The 17,613-nt window shown below is 42.3% G+C and overlaps 1 protein-coding gene across 1 annotated transcript in view; it reads right to left on the bottom strand.

Moving 5' to 3' along the window:
- rbfox3a (RNA binding fox-1 homolog 3a) overlaps positions 1–17,613 on the bottom strand; it is a 1,755,711-nt gene that overhangs the window by 108,666 nt on the left and 1,629,432 nt on the right. Inside the window, exon 9 of the mRNA XM_034190050.1 lies at positions 5,080–5,133. Coding sequence (XP_034045941.1) covers positions 5,080–5,133 — 54 coding nt within the window. The remainder of the gene's footprint in view (positions 1–5,079; positions 5,134–17,613) is intronic.

The raw sequence follows: 17,613 nt of genomic DNA, 5'->3' as shown, positions 1-17,613 counted from the left end.
TCATCCAGGAATAAAAAAGACGGTTTATGTAGTTCAACAACGATTTTGGTGGCCACATATGGTTGCAGATGTTACGGAATATGTCAATGCCTGTCATATCTGTGCTATGCATAAGTCCTCGTCACACCCTCCTGTGGGCTCATTACTGCCTCTCACACTTCCCAAACAGTGGACTTTGTCACTGGTCTTCCCCTCTCACTTGGCAACACTGTGATCTTAACTGTGTTGAACAGATTATCCAAAATGTGTCATTTTGTGCCTTTGCCCACATTGCCTTCTGCCAAAGAAACTGCTGAGATTATGTTGTCTCCATGGTTTTCCCCAGGATATTGTCTCCGACCGGGGCCCACAGTTTGTTTCCAGATTTTGGAGGGAGTTCTGCCTCTTTCTCGGGGCCACCTTCAGTCTCATGTCCAACTATCATCCCCAAGCAAATGGTCAGACCGAATGATTTAATCAAGAGTTAGAAAAAGGTCTTAGAATTCTGTGTTCTCGGCATCCTTCTACCTGATACACCCAATTGCCTTGGATTGAACTAGCCCACAACAGTCTGCCCTCTGCTTCTTCTGGTTTTTCCCCTTTTCATGTTGTGTTTGGTCACCCCCCCCCCCCCCCCTCTATTTTCTTCCTCCACCTTTCAGTCCCCGGTCCCATCTGCTCTTAGTCCGGTTGTCAGGTGGCAACGAACCTGGGAGCGGTCACGTCATGCCCTATGTCGTTCCTCATCCCAGTATAAAACTGCTGTGGGCCGTAAATGGTCCTCGGCTCTGGTCTACGCACCTGGTCAAAAAGCCTGGCTCTCTACGCGGCATTTGCCACTACGAGGTGTTTCTCAGAAACTGGCTCCCAGGTTCATTGGTCCCTTCACCGTGTCAAAGGTCATTAACCCTGTTTCCGTCCGTCTTCATTTGCCTGGTTCCATGTGTGTTCACCCCACCTTTCATGTCAGTCATGTCTTGCTGGGGTTTTTCTGTCTGGGTCTGTCTTTCCTGTCTGTCTCTGCTGGCTCTTGGTGGTAGGTGTTTCCCTCTGTCTGGCCACACCCTCCTTCTGGTATGTTCCATGCACACCTGTTCTCTATCTGCACCTCATCACCTGGGTGTATTTAAGCTCCCCATTGTACCTTACTCCTTCGCCAGATTGTAGCACCTTGTGCCTCTTTCCAGCTCAGTATCTTGTATTTCTTTACCTTGCTTCATTTGCCTCATCGTGTTTTTTGACTACCTGCCTGTATACCTCGACCATGCCTAAGCCTGATGTTTTTGTTACTGTTGCTTGTTTTGGACTCCCTTTCTGTGTACCGACTCCAGCCTGTTTACCGAGTAAACGCCTTAACTCCACTGAGCTGTGTACCTGCATCTTGAATTTGTGTCAAGCCCATCTTGCCTGTCAAACCTGATAATATTAATATCAGGAGAATTTCCATCAACTCACCACTGTGACTCTGTTCACGTGAGATTGGTTGTGCCTGCCCAACATTAAGCAGAGTGCCACGACAGTGTTCCTTTTATACAATGATGCTATTAAGGCGCCCTGACACTTGCATGACTTTGATCCGCGCACTTGCACACACTTTGCTGTGATGATCCCACACGCTGTGTTCCCAGCTGGATGCCGTGCTTTGTTTAGCCCCTTTCACACTGGCGTATTCGTAGAGCTGCTCATTGTGGCATATCGTTTACACTGAGTTGAGTAGCTCTGCGCCCACTTTTAGCAGCTCTACATCGCATTTTTTTCTATCTACGCAGCAGTATGTTGAGGGCTACGCGCATAGGAGTACAAGAAATTAAACATGTTTAATTTTCTTTGGCGTAGAGCGCTGGACACAGTTTTAAGCAGGTCTGCGCAGCACAGCATTACTGCATGGAAGTCTGTGCAACACTGCGCTTCTGTACACAACCAAAAACTGAGTGCTGCATCCAGAGGAATCAGCTGAGAACATGAGTACACAGCCCACAGTGCCTGTGTGCTCAGAACAGGGAATCGAACCTCAACTCAGAAATCCAGAAACACAACAGAAACAGCAAGTCGGTTGCTCGCTCTCTCTCACGCACGCATGTTTTCCCTCTTTCTCTCTTTCTCTGTGTCTGATCAAACTTGTGACTTTAAAATAAAAGCGCACTCGCTGCATGTCGTGCGCTCATCAAATGCCCTGATTGTGGCAGTAATGCAACTGTAAAAAACCTCATGATACAGTCCACTGTTTTCCAAGTGCAGTGATGTGTTCTACACAACCAGCAGGAGTGAACTGGTTTTAAACAGTGGCAAGGTGACTTTGTGCACACATTAAAAAAGCAAACACACTCAGCTGTAAGTATGAAACGAACATGGAAAAAGGCTGAGTACATGTGCATTTCGGGCATATTTAAATGAAACCCAACGCTGCAATACGCAGCTCTACGAATATGCCCATGTGAAAGGGGCTTTTCGCTGGATGCCCCGGGTTGTGCGCTGGACGCTGTATATATAAAATAATTATTTTGTCACGGATAAATCATTTTCTATCTGAGGTGGCTGTTGAAAATGCCTCTAATCATTCCCGGAATAACAGAGGACTGTTCCATCTGCCGCTTTTTTCCCCTCTCTCTCGTGCTTAATGAGGTGGAGAAAGCATTTGGAACAATTTAAAAATGTAATCATTTGTAATGTTTATATAGTAGTATCTTAGTAAAGCAGTTGCATGTTCATTCCTTCTTATAAGCAGCTGTAAAAGTACATTTATATGATAGATTTAAGACCTTGCTCTAATCGTTCAGGCAAGTTGTGCTCTGATGCGGTGCATAGACGCAATCACTCGCACTCACACTCAGTATTTTTTAATTGTTTGCGTAATGTTCACTTGAAGTTCATATAATTAATGTGTGATGGAGATTTTGAACATTAAAAAATTTTATTTGCACACATGCACGAAGCCGCACACAGTTCACAATGAGTTTGCTCTTGTACTACAGCCACCACTGTTTTGATGTTAAAATGCTTTTACTGCAAAGCACATACTTGGACAATATGTGCATAATCATAATTTTACAAATTTCACTTCCTCCAGAACTGTCCACTATAGCTAAGCCTGATCCAACTTGCAAATTTTTGATGTGCTTCTACCTATCAGCGTAGTCAGAAACCCAAAATGCTAGTAGCTGCCATCTTTGGCATTGTAACGTTTTTGTATCACGGTAATTACAGAGACATTAAGATAACCAGAAAGAAACACTATAAACTAAGATTGCAACACTATTTGTTTTGGTGGATAAATCCACATGTTTTTGTTGCATTTATTAATCCAGAATTTGTTCTAATGAAGTGTCTATCCCTCCGACTCTTTAGTAAGAGAGTTTTGTAATGAAAAGTTGATTCTGTTCTGCTTTCCTTAAGCCCCATTCACCTTGGCTTATTCGTAGAGCTGCTCATTGCAGCGTATCATCTATGCTGATTTGAGCAGCTCTATGCCCACTTTTAGCAGCTCTACATGGAATTTTTGCTCCGTCCGCAGCAGTATGTTGAGGGCTATGCGCGGAGGACGGAAGAAATTAAACATGATTAATTTTCTTTGGCGTAGAGTGCTAGACACAGTTTGAAGCAGGTCTGCACAGCACAGCGTTACTGCAGGTAAGTCTGTGCAACACTGCACTTCTGTACACAACCAAAAACTGAGTGCATCAGCTGGAGAACATGAGAACATGAGCACACAGCCCACAGCACCTGTCTTCAGAACAGGGAATCGAACCTCAACTCAGAAATCCAGAAACACAACAGAATCAGCAGGTCGGTCACTCGCTCTCTCTTGTGCGCGTGCTCTCTCTCTCTCTCTCTCTCTCTCTCTCTCTCTGCATCTGATCAGACCTGTGACTTTAAAATAAAAGCGCACTCGCTGCATGTCGGTGCGCTCATCAAACGCCGATCGATCAGGTCTGATCAGACCTGTGACTTTAAAATAAAAGCGCATTCGCTGCATGTTTGTGCGCTCATCAAACACCCTGATCGATCAGGTCTGATCAAACATAAAAAGAGCTGTGACTCTTTAAAATAAACGTGCACTCGGTGCATGTCAGTGCGATCATCAGACGACCTGATCGATCGGGTCTGATCAAATCAGCGGACCTGATCGGAGCAACCAGAGCTTTAAAGGTTTAAAGGTTTAACGAGTATAGTGTTAAATTACTGTTTTTGAGCCGCACCACACCTGCAGTAGAGAACAGAGCGCACTTCTACAGAGGCAGAAAATAGCACTGAACTGGTTTAATAGCGGCAAGGTACATGCGACTGTGTGCACACATTAAACCGCAAACACATGCAGCTGCAAGTACGAAATGAACACTGAAAAAGGCTGAGTATGCGCGCATTTTGGGCATATTTAAATGAAACACAATGCCGCAATGAGCAGCTCTACGAATACGCCAATATGAAAGGGGCTTTACAGATTTATCACAACAACCTTTTCATTATTATGCTTCGTTTGTGGTCACTGTGACTCAGGACATCTAGAATCCCATTAACTTGTGTCCATATGTTTCTACTCTTGCTGAAGTGGAGTTGATGCTTGGGGGCAAAGTGTCTCCAGATTGAGCAGTTGAAAATAAAAAAGTTCAAAATATGAGGTAAAAACTTTCAATTATTGTTTACCTGAGCTACATTTATCACCAAACATCTCACAAAGAACATTATTCTTACCTTGAATTACAGCAACACAGGATTTGAAAAAAAGGGTGAAACTTGAATATCGCAGGTCTTTATTAATCAGTTGTGAGACAACAAAATGATAACCTTAAGCAAGCACCTTCCATTTGGTAAATTTGACGAAATGCAGTCACCAGTGGATGAAGTGATTTATGAAACAGCTCTATAACAGATTGATTGACACAGCTAATGATTCACAACTTGTGTTCAAACTCTTACAAAAAAAAAACAAGTGAAAAAGAGAGAGAGATAGAGAGAGAGAGATCGCAGCTGGGTGGATGGAGCTCTCTCGAACCAGGCTTAGAGAACCGTCCTCTCAGCCAATGTACACACTACACTAATGCCATCATTAGGAAACAGAAGAAGTACATGGTAATGAAGCAGCTGGCGTTCTAGTTCACTTACCTTGGATCCTCGCTCATTAAAGATAATCTCCACATCTAAAATCTTTCCAAATTGCTGCAGAGAGAAAAGAAAAAGGAGAGAAGGAGTTAGAAAGCCCCACTAACTGTGAATTCATGAAAAGGATGAGTGAGGAAAGAAAACCCATTAGGGCAATATTGAAATGTTACTTTTTATGAGGAAATGGTGGTCAGTTTGCATTTGTCGGCCTGAAAAACCCTCCTTGAAGCAGTCATGTTTGGAAAAGAAAATTCAAGGTACATCTGCCACCATAATTTACCATTTCAGATAGAATGCAATTTCTCTGGACACAGCAGGGGAGATTTATCTATGTTTGGGTGAGGCTTAGTGTTAGTTTAGTGTTAATGTTCATATCATTTAGAGTTACCCTAAATGATATGAAAGCAGTATCCAACTCATTATATCTTGATGCTTGGTCAAGACAAGGGTTCTCCCTCAATACATGATGAATGGTGTGTGAGAATGTGTTAATTCACCCAAACAATTTTTTTATGCTAAATCTTTAATTACAGTGCAGTTGAATGTGAAATACTTTCGTCAGTTCTTCACTGCAGCATGAGAATGCACCATCTGGAAATACATCCAGACAATAGTGTGCTGCTGCAGTTATAAACCAAAAGAGAGAAATGCATGATGCTTCCTATGATGTGGTATAAGCTTGCTGGTTGAGATGCACAACATCTATGACACTTTTCAGTCAGGCTTTCGGAAACACCACTCCACCGAGACCGCACTACTGAGAGTGTCTAGTGATATCATGATGGCCACTGACGCAGGAAGATGCACGGTCCTAGTCCTGCTAGACCTGTCCGCAGCCTTTGACACCGTCGACCATAGCATTATGGTCAACCGGCTGCGCGATCTGGTAGGGTTGTCGGGGTCCGTGCTGAAGTGGTTTGCCTCATACTTGGAGGAGAGGACCTTTAGTGTGTTGGCTGGCCATAAACTATCGAAAACAGCTGCTTTACAGTATGGTGTCCCGCAAGGTTCTGTTTTGGGGCCACTGCTGTTTCAATTGTATGTCCTTCCCCTCGGCCAGTTGATTCAGGACTTCAGGGATATTTCCTACCACCTGTTTGTGGACAACTTACAACTGTACTGTTCCTTTAAGATTTCAGAAGTCCACAAACTGAACTCTTTATTTGACTGCCTGTCACAGGTGAAGAAGTGGCTTAATGGAAACCGTCTGCAACTGAACTCTGAAAAAACTGAGACACTTATTGTTGCCCCTGACAGTGCTGTTCCTGTTATCAGGAGCCTCCTTGGTGACTTGGGCTTAACGGCAAAAACAAGCCTTAGAAACCTTGGCGTTATTTTTGATGAAGGAATGTCTCTTGCTCAGCACGCAAGCAAGCTTGTGAAGAACTGCTTCTTTCAACTGCGAAATATCGCCAAACTTAAACAGTTGGTGTCACAGAAAGAATTAGAGGAAATTATCCATGCCTTTGTCTCCACGCGGTTGGACTATTGCAACAGCCTGTTCACTTGCCTGGGTAAGAAGGAGATAAATCGGTTGCAGTATGTCCAGAACTCTGCTGCGAGGCTTCTGACCCACACCAACAGGAGAGCCCACATCACGCCTATCTTGGAATCCCTTCACTGGCTCCCTGTTGCCACCAGAATTAATTTTAAAATCTTGGTTTTGACTTTCAGAGCACTACATGGTCAGGCTCCTGATTACATTGCTGACTTGATTCAGCCTTACACCTCAGCCCGCAGCCTCAGATCTTTAGGTCAGAACCTGTTGATGGTTCCTCGAACCTCCTTTAAAACTCGAGGAGACCGATCTTTTAAAGCCGTAGCGCCTCGTCTCTGGAACGAACTCCCTTTGTCTCTGCGATCCCTGGACTCTGTTGAGATGTTCAAAAAGCAACTAAAGACTCTACTTTTTAAACAGGCTTTTCATGGCCAATAATCTTTTAGTACTGAGTGTTTTACTGTATATTTTTATTGTTTTACCTTGTAAAGCGCTTTGTGACCCCTGTCTGTGAAAGGCGCTATATAAATAAAGTTTACTTACTTAGTTACTTACTTACTAATAATGTACTGGAATGAAGTGAACCCAAAGGCACCCTAGTCATACAGGAAATAAACTTTTAAATTTTGTGCATATCAATAGTGTTTGTTGGACTAAAGCATCAAAATGTGGTTCTTTAACACAAGTGATAGCATTACGAAATGTTTAATATTTGTCTTTTAATGTGGAAGTGCTTTCCATGTTATGCACACGGGAAAGCTTCAACTCTCTTGACCAGTTAACTGAGTCTGTTCCAACTATAATTCCTCCCTTTCTATCCATTCACACCCGCTCTCGGCTTCCTTCTGTGTACTTTTCTATTCTCCATTGGTCCCTTTGTTTGTGCACGCTCACAGGCAACAGGACCCAAAGGCCGGTCCTGAGGGGTTAACATGCTCCAGCCTTTTGATTTAACAGCCCTGCTTTCGGATCATTAGAAAACAGAGGAATGAAAGTAAACTATAAGTTCTTCTAATGAGTCAAGTGAGAGCGACTTTTAATTGCTGTCTAAAATGGCCGTATTATTTCATTAAAAGTAATTACCCTGTCAAGCAGTCCGCGTCACTTTCATTTCAGCACAACGGGGAAGAAATGGGCCTTCCATGTGGTCGAGACACAATGGGAAGGGATGGATCGTTTGACTGAATCACTAATAGGGGTTAGGAGGAGCTGGCTATTATGTGGTTGGAGTGAGTGGAGTGGGCTTGGGTTTCAGAGTTCACAGAAAACCTATGTCTCCTCCCACTTGAATGATAATGTCCTGACCTCACCATACCAAGTAATGGAAGTGGAAAAAAAAAAAAAAACACGCTTGCATTTGTGCCACCTCACCTATAGCACTGCGTGTTCTCCTTGAAAAGCCATCCCATAGATTCCATCTACACATCTGCCTCATATGGCGCTCAGCTCCATTGATTCGAATGGGAAGCATTTGAAGCGTGCAGCTCAATCGCACAGTCATTTATTTCCCAGCGTGATGCTGCTTCCTCGCCTGAGATGACAATACTTCCCCCACACAATGTGCAGATGCTAATTGTTTTAACGGCGCATAATGGGCTTGTGGCGTCGATTAATTAGTTTCTGTGGAAGTCGTCTTTGTGGATTTCCACATGGCATGGGGACTGTTCGCTGCTCACCGGTGATCTCATGCACTACAATCCCCACCCACTGACACACACACACACACACACTCACACACTCTAGCACACATACACATAGAAACAGCTGCATCAGCAGTACCGATAAACAATAGCTTCAATGGGAGGAGCGTCTAGAGAAAGTGACATCATTTAAGAAACTGTGGCTACGTCTTTGCATCTCAAGACTGTTGAAAAAATGAAATTTACATACAGCTTTTAAGTGAATACAATACTGTGTGGATTTACTGTCAGCCCACTGAGTTCTTAATTTTCCCAAAAAGAAGCAAATGCCGCACAATGTTTTGCACTCTCTAAGGGAATCACCAAACATGCGCATGGACTCCATGAATCTCCGCCTGAATATCATTAAGGCTCATATCATTATGCCACAGCAGAGCAGCATGTGCGAACACTAGAGTGCTGCCGTGGAGTCACTGAGCAGGATGGGGGAGGGCAGAGGTTGCAGTTACTCCAGGGAGCACTGTGAGAGCCTTATGTGTGCTGCAGCCACAGCAGAAGCGGCGCTGAAGGAGCCAGTCGGCCATCCAGGGGCACCCTCGAGTGATGCAGCATGAGCGCAGTGCACAGGGATTTCATTTCCCCTCCATTTGCAACACTCAGAGATCACAGCTTCTAATTACTGATTAAGGTCCATCGTGGTCATCCTAATGAGCCCTTCATTCAGCACCTCGTTAAAGGCTCACAGGTTTCGCCATGCTTTTAATTCTGTGGCAGGTGGGGTGATTCTCTGCCCCTCTTCTTGATTCTCAGGATGCCGGCTCCCTGCTTTCTGCTGGTGGCGAGGCATTTCCTGCTGTTGTCTCACAGGGTTTTGTTTCTTGTTGTTGGGTGGGAACAGATGGAGCTTCTGGCAGGTTTTTACTCCGCTGGAGGGGACTTCTTTAGTGGGCTGTGCATCATCTCCACACTGCCTCTCCCCTCCATGCTGCCTGCACATCTCCAAGCTTCAGTCATGCATAACAGTAATGGCATGCTGAGACGGTGGCGCTCCAGAAGCCATTAGAGGTAGAGGGATGAGGCTTTGCACACTCTGATAACACAAAGGCCCATTGTGGAGGCCATGTCAGAGGGTGGAGCACAATAACTATATCCTTGTCAAGCTCGAGCCAGGATAATCAATCCCACAGTTCTCAACTGTCCTAACCACAAGAAAGGGGGGGGGGGGTTGAGGGAGGGGGGCGTGTATCAGGGAAGGACAGCATGTGGGTGAGGAGGGTGACTGAGGGAGAGTAGGCGGGCTGTGATCAATTTTGTAATGTATATCTGCATGCGATGTTCACAGGCGCCGAGCTAATTACTGAGGTGATTTGGATTCCATGCAACACGCAGCAGAGCTGGGAACAATAACGGCAACAATCAGCAAAAGTGTGAGAGCAGCCATGTTGTCTGTAATTTATAAAACCACAGCCAGGGCTCTCAAGTAATTAATATCATCAGCTGGATGTTGTCTTCATAACGATGAGAATTAATGCCTCTGGGTTCTAATGGTCCAATTAGTACATAACATTTAAAGTACATTTTTGGCAAGCCTCTCTGTTCACATCCATTATCGTCATTGAATTGAGAATGTTTGGTTCAGTTTTTATTGAGATGTTTTTGAGACACCAGGGTGAGCTGGTGAACTCTGTAGGACTTCTTTAATTGGACAGAAACAGAGAGGGTTTTTGATGTGGCCCTCCAGCATGAATTGTGGATTTACGAGGGCTGTCCGTAAAGTATAGGTCCTTTTTATTTTTTTCAAAAACTATATGGATTTCATTCATATGTTTTTACGTCAGACATGCTTGCACCCTCGTGCGCATGCGTGAGTTTTTCCACGCCTGTCGGTGACGTCATTCGCCTGTGAGCACTCCTTGTGGGAGGAGTCGTCCAGCCCCTCGTCGGAATTCCTTTGTCTGAGAAGTTGCTGAGAGACTGGCGCTTTGTTTGATCAAAAGTTTTTCTAAACCTGTGAGACACATCGAAGTGGACATGGTTCGAAAAATTAAGCTGGTTTTCAGTGAAAATTTTAACAGCTGATGAGAGATTTTGAGGTGATTCTGTCGCTTTAAGGACTTTTCACGGTGCGAGACGTCGCGCTGCGCTCTCAGGCAGCGTCATCAGCCTGTTTCAAGCTTAAAACCTCCACATTTCAGGCTCTATTCATCCAGGACGTCGTGAGAGAACAGAGAAGAAGTCGGTTTCAGCATTTTATCCGGATATTCCACTGTTAAAGGAGATTTTTTTAATGAAAGACGTGCGGACGGGTCCGCGCGTCGGGACGCAGCCGACGCAGCGCGGCGGCACAGGAAAAACACCTCCGTGTTGATAACCATTTGTAAAATCCAGGCGGCTTTTGATGGCTTTCAGTGGAGTGAGTATATGAGAAATTATCAGCTGGAGATGTTCCAACTTGTCCTCAAGGCTTCCAACAGAGGTGTTTTTCCTGTGGCGGAGCGTCGCGGCGGCTGCGAGCCGACGCTGCAATCCGCCCGCACGTCTTTCATTAAAAAATCTCCTTTAACAGTGGAATATCCGGATAAAATGCTGAAACTGACTTCTTCTGAAACTTCTCTGTTCTCTCACGACGTCCTGGATCAATAAAGCCTGAAATGTGGAGGTTTTAAGCTTGAAACAGGCTGATGACGCCGCCTGAGAGCGCTGAGCGACGTCTCGCACCGTGAAAAGTCCTTAAAGCGACAGAATCACCTCAAAATCTCTCATCAGCTGTTAAAATTTTCACTGAAGACCAGCTTAATTTTTCGAACCATGTCCACTTCGATGTGTCTCACAGGTTTAGAAAAAAATTTGATCAAACAAAGCGCCAGTCTCTCAGCAACTTCTCAGACAAAGGAATTCCGACGAGGGGCTGGACGACTCTCCCTCAAGGAGTGCTCACAGGCGAATGACGTCACCGACAGGCGTGGAAAAACTCACGCATGCGCACGAGGGTTCAAGCATGTCTGACGTAAAAACATATGAATGAAATCCATATAGTTTTAGAAAAAAATAAAAAGGACCTATACTTTACGGACAGCCCTCGTATAGGAGTACGGCCGTCCTGTCTCAGAGTCACAGTCCCCCAGTCCACATGACTTGAAAGTGAGCTGTAACAAGGAAACAGAAATGCATTGATCTACTTTTTTTCTCTCCACAAACCAACTGTGCCACCAGGTTTTTTCCATAAAACTGCACATTGATTTTAAATCACATGTAGTTTGCAATAAGGGTAACGATCAGGCCTGGATTCTTTTTAAGTGTCTGTCCAACACTGGCACATTTTACAACATGGATTCATAAGTGTTCAAACCCTTCATTTCAGAACACACACACACACACACACACACACACACACACACACACACACACACACACACACACACACACACACACACACACACACACACACACACACACACACACACACACACACACTATTATTAAATATAATTAAATATTTCTGAATACGTTTAACATTTTTGTGGGCTCAGAACATCCCTGCAAAAATCTCTGACATATACTGTGGTCACTCCAGAGATATTTTCTTGGTTGGTCATTAATGTTTTTTTATTTGACAGTAGCATTTTGATGTGTTTAAAACAAAGTGCAATTACCTGCTACATGTGTTCATAATTCACACATTCAATATAATACAGTTTGAACTGACATCAGCAATTGCTTTAAAATGACTACAGTTACTCTTCTGACAAGACACAAATGTAAATTTTAGAAATTTGGGAGAAATGCAGACAGAATAATAGAAAACCTACAGGATTAACAAGAGCAATCAAAGATTTCTGACATCCACCGACGGTTGACGACTGTGGTGGGCACAGCTAACCAAAAGGTTAGCTTTGATAACAGATAATCAGCTAACTGAAAAGTTAGGTTTTATAAAGCTAAACTGGTAAACCACCCAAAAAATTATCAGAAGCTAGAGCTAACTGATAACCAATAACTTCCAGTATTGTCTCCTGTACACTTGCAACTAACAAGCCGATTTTAAGTTTTAACACCACAATCGCTTCTGGGAGCATCAAAGGTGACCACAGACCCAAACAATGAGTCAGCACTTCTGTCTTTGCGCGCCCTGCCCCTACTGGAAGCTCCTGTTTACTACACAGATTGCAGCAGAGAAGCAGTGGAGAGGAACAGCGAAGCTCAACTTTCTACTCAATAACAGTGTTCCATGACGGAGGGTCAAAATGGCGGTGCCATAGCAGCCACACCCTTCAAAATCAAGAAATGCTTTTGATAACTTTTGATCAGTATAGTCTCTGGATGATCTGAAATAAATTTGAAGAGCGTTGGGCAAAATCCCTAGGAGGAGTATGTTTAAATACAACGTGTGGAAATCACGCTAAAATGACATAAAAATAAAAAATGGCCGACTTCCTGTTTGGAGTAGACCAACGGGCAATAAACTTTTTTGTACGTCTATGCAAGACATACATGTGTGCCTAGTTTCATATACCTACTGCAAAAAAAAAAAACCTGTATGGGGAGGGTTTTTTGAAAGTTGCAAGGGGGCAATATTCAGCACACCACCACATGGACGGCATTACTCATAGCTTCACGGCAATCATCGCCTGCATTCACCAACTTGTTCTGCATGTTTTGGGAGTGGAATGAAGTTGATGGGGTTAACTACACTCAACAAAAATATAAATGCAACACTTCTGGTTTTGCTCCCATTTTGTATGAGATGAACTCAAAGATCTAAAGCTTTTTCCACATACACAATATCACCATTTCCCTCAAATATTGTTCACAAACCAGTCTAAATCTGTGATAGTGAGCACTTCTCCTTTGCTGAGATAATCCATCCCACCTCACAGGTGTGCCATATCAAGATGCTGATTAGACACCATGATTAGTGCCTTGGACTGCCCACAATAAGCAGAGGAGAGGAGCCTGAAAGCTGAAGGCTCTGCCTCCCATTCTACTCTTACAAACCCTAGGAACTACAAGTAAGCCTGCAGTCTGAGAGCGAAGCGCTCTATTGGGGTGATATGGTACTATGATGGTCCCTAAGATAAGATGGGACCTGATTATTCAAAACCTAAATTCTATTCTAGAATTAACAGGAAGCCAATGAAGAGAGGCCAATATGGGTGAGATATGCTCTCTCCTTCTAGTCCCTGTCAGTACTCTAGCTGCAGCATTTTGAACTAACTGAAGGCTTTTCAGGGAACTTTTAGGACAACCTGATAATAATGAATTACAATAGTCCACCCTAGAGGAAATAAATGCATGAATTACTTTTCAGCATCACTCTGAGACAAGACCTTTCTAATTTTAGAGATATTGCGCAAATGCAAAAAGCAGTCCTACATATTTGTTTAATATGCGCATTGAATGACATATCCTGATCAAAAATGACTCCAAGATTTCTCACAGTATTACTAGAGGTCAGGGTAATGCCATCCAGAGTAAGGATCTGGTTAGACACCATGTTTCTAAGATTTTGTGGGGCCAAGTACAATAACTTCAGTTTTATCTGAGTTAAAAGCAGGAAATTAGAGGTCATCCATGTCTTTATGTCTGTAAGACAATCCTGCAATTTAGCTAATTGGTGTGTGTCCTCTGGCTTCATGGATAGATAAAGCTGAGTATCATCTGCTTAACAATGAAAATTTAAGCAATGTTGTCTAATAATACTGCCTAAGGGAAGCATGTATAAAGTGAATAAAATTGGTCCTAGCACAGAACCTTGTGGAACTCCATAATTAACCTTAGTCTGTGAAGAGATTCCCCATTTACATGAACAAATGTAATCTATTAGATAAATATGATTCAAACCACCGCAGCGCAGTGCCTTTACTACCTATGGCATACTCTAATCTCTGTAATAAAATTTTTATGGTCAACAGTATCAAAAGCAGCACTGAGGTCTAACAGAACAAGCACAGAGATGAGTCCACTGTCTGAGGCCATAAGAAGATCATTTGTAACCTTCACTAATGCTGTTTCTGTACTATGATGAATTCTAAAACCTGACTGAAACTCTCAAATAGACCATTCCTCTGCAGATGATCAGTTAGCTGTTTTACAACTACCCTTTCAAGAATTTTTGAGAGAAAGGAAGGTTGGAGATTTGCCTATAATTAGCTAAGATAGCTGGGTCAAGTGATGGCTTTTAAGTAATGGTTTTAATTACTGCCACCTTAAAGCCTGTGGTACATAGCCAACTAATAAAGATAGATTGATCATATTAAGATCGAAGCATTAAATAATGGTAGGGCTTCCTTGAGCAGCCTGGTAGGAATGGGGTCTAATAGACATGTTGATGGTTTGGAGGAAGTAACTAATGAAAATAACTCAGAACAATCGGAGAGAAGAGTCTAATCAATACCGGCATCACTGAAAGCAGCCAAAGAGAACAATATGTCTTTGGAATGGTTATGAGTAATTTTTTCTCTAATAGTTAAAATTTTGTTAGCAAAGAAGTCATGAAGTCATTACTAGTTAAAGTTAAAGGAATACTCAGCTCAATAGAGCTCTGACTCTTTGTCAGCCTGGCTACAGTGCTGAAAAGAAACCTGGTTGTTGTTATTTTCTTCGATTAGTGATGAGTAGTAAGATGTCCTAGCTTTACGGAGGGCTTTTTTATAGAGCAACAGACTCTTTTTCCAGGCTAAGTGAAGATCTTCTAAATTAGTGAGATGCCATTTCCTCTCCAACTTACAGGTTATCTGCTTTAAGCTGCGAGTTTGTGAGTTATACCACGGAGTCAGGCACTTCTGATTTAAGGCTCTCTTTTTCAGAGGAGCTACAGCATCCAAAGTTGTCCTCAATGAGGATATAAAACTATTGATGAGATAATCTATCTCACTCACAGAGTTTAGGTAGCTACTCTGCCCTGTGTTGGTATATGGCATTGGAGAACATAAAGAAGGAATCATATCCTTAAACCTAGTTACAGCACTTTCTGAAAGACTTCTACTGTAATGAAACTTATTCCCCACTACTGGGTAGTCCATCAGAGCAAATGTAAATGTTATTAAGAAATGATCAGAGAGAAGGGGGTTTTCAGGGAATACTGTTAAGTCTTCAATTTCCATACCATAAGTCAGAACAAGATCTAAGATATGATTAAAGTGGTGGGTGGACTCATTTACATTTTGAGCAAAGCCAATTGAGTCTACCAATAGATTAAATGCAGTGTTGAGGCTGTCATTCTCAGCATCTGTGTGGATGTTAAAATCGCCCACTATAATTATCTTATCTGAGCTAAGCACTAAGTCAGACAAAAGGTCCGAAAATTCACAGAGAAACTCACAGTAACGACCAGGAGGACGATAGATAACAACAAATAAAACTGGTTTTTGGGACTTCCAATTTGGATGGACAAGACTAAGAGACAAGCTTTCAAATGAATGAAAGCTCTGTCTGGGTTTTTGATTAATTAATAAGCTGGAGTGGAAGATTGCTGCTAATCCTCCACCTCGGCCCGTGCTACGAGCATTCTGGCAGTTAGTGTGACTCGGGGGTGTTGACTCATTTAAACTAATATATTCATCCTGCTGTAACCAGGTTTCTGTAAGGCAGAATATATCAATATGTTGATCCATTATTATATCATTTACTAACAGGGACTTAGAAGAGAGAGATCTAATGTTTAATAGACCACATTTAACTGTTGTAGTCTGTGGTGCAGTTGAAGGTGCTATATTATTTTTTCTTTTTGAATTTTTATGCTTAAATATATTTTTTACTGGTTATTGGTGGTCTGGGAGCAGGCACCGTCTCTACGGGGATGGGGTAATGAGCGATGGCAGGGGGAGAGAAGCTGCAGAGAGGTGTGTAAGACTACAACTCTGCTTCCTGGTCCCAACCCTGGATAGTCACGGTTTGGAGGATTTAAGAAAATTGGCCAGATTTCTAGAAATGAGAGCTGCTCCATCCAAAGTGGGATGGATGCCGTCTCTCCTAACAAGACCAGGTTTTCCCCAGAAGCTTTGCCAATTATCTATGAAGCCCACCTCATTTTTTGGTAACTCCATTAATGTCAATTCTGTCATTTGTACAAAGTTAAAATATAACATACACCTTTTAATTTTAAATAATGCACTAATTCTGAAGTTTTGTTAACAAACACAGACAGATGCCAAAGGGTTCGTGGGTAAAATGTGCCTCCTCTAACTCTGATTTGTTGACTCATTCATTCTATGTAAAAACACATTACTGTGATGTGTGTGTTCGTGTTTACATATAAATGTGCTTTTGTAAAATATGCCATTTTTTTATTTGTAAAGTTGTAATTAGATAACCGTCTGATATAACCGGTGTCAAAACAAATAGAATACTGCCATCTGGTGCCCAGACGCTCAGTACTTAGGGCGAATATTGCCATGAACACTACTGGCCAGTAGATGGCATTAGAGACTGTGAAAACTTGCCAAACCAAAATTCCAGATAATCCCTGTCTGCTACGTTTAAGATGTGTGGAATTTAATAAACACAAACTGAATTTCATACATCTTATATATATTACTCTGGAGAAAAGAAGACGGGCAGTGTTTGACATAAGCATGACTCTAAAGAGCAAACAGGAATCGATTGCAATGATTCCAATTAAAAATGATGGAGAAGCAACCTGGGTTTCGTCTGGCATTTTGACATAAAACAAACACAATAACAACATCTATAAACAAAGGGAATATATTCACGAGAGTTTTAGACACAATATACACAGAGTTTAATGCTATTGATGTGTGGAGCCTGATCAAAGCGTCTCAAATGTATTTCTTCTGTTGTGAATGTACTGAGATTACCCATAATGCACTGGGTACAGCATGTCCACACTAAAACCTTCAAATGAGTGCATTATTTTAAAACTAAAACATATATCTGATATTTCACTTTATAAAACTTCAGATGTGACATTAATTTAAATAACTTGTCCGAAATTAGCTTGGTTAAAAGTTTAACCACAAGTTAAAACTGTGTGCCTCTGGATGACGTGGGTGATATTGCCAGCTTATCAGTATGGGGTCAAAAGAAATTAGCCTTTTTCTTTTTTATGACTGGCTCTCCTTTGCCTATCCTCTATTTGTAGAGGATAAAACTGCGCATCTACTACAAAACATTTAACAGGTAGGCACTCAACTGATTTTAGACTTCATAAATGTCTATAACTAAGCTTCGTTTACTATGTCTGCAAAAATACATTAAGTAACTAAGTAAGCTTTATTTATAAAGCGCCTTTCACAGACCGGGGTCACAAAGCGCTGCACATGGCATACAAAATAATCTAAAAATAACATATAAAAACAATAAAATACAATATTAGGCTAAAAAGCTAACTTAAAGAAATGCGTCTTCAGTTGCCTTCTAAAAGTATCTATACAGTCCAGA

Source organism: Thalassophryne amazonica, chromosome 16 (genome assembly GCF_902500255.1).
Source record: "Thalassophryne amazonica chromosome 16, fThaAma1.1, whole genome shotgun sequence".
NCBI lineage: Eukaryota > Metazoa > Chordata > Actinopteri > Batrachoidiformes > Batrachoididae > Thalassophryne > Thalassophryne amazonica.
This window is presented reverse-complemented; position numbering and strand designations above follow the sequence as displayed.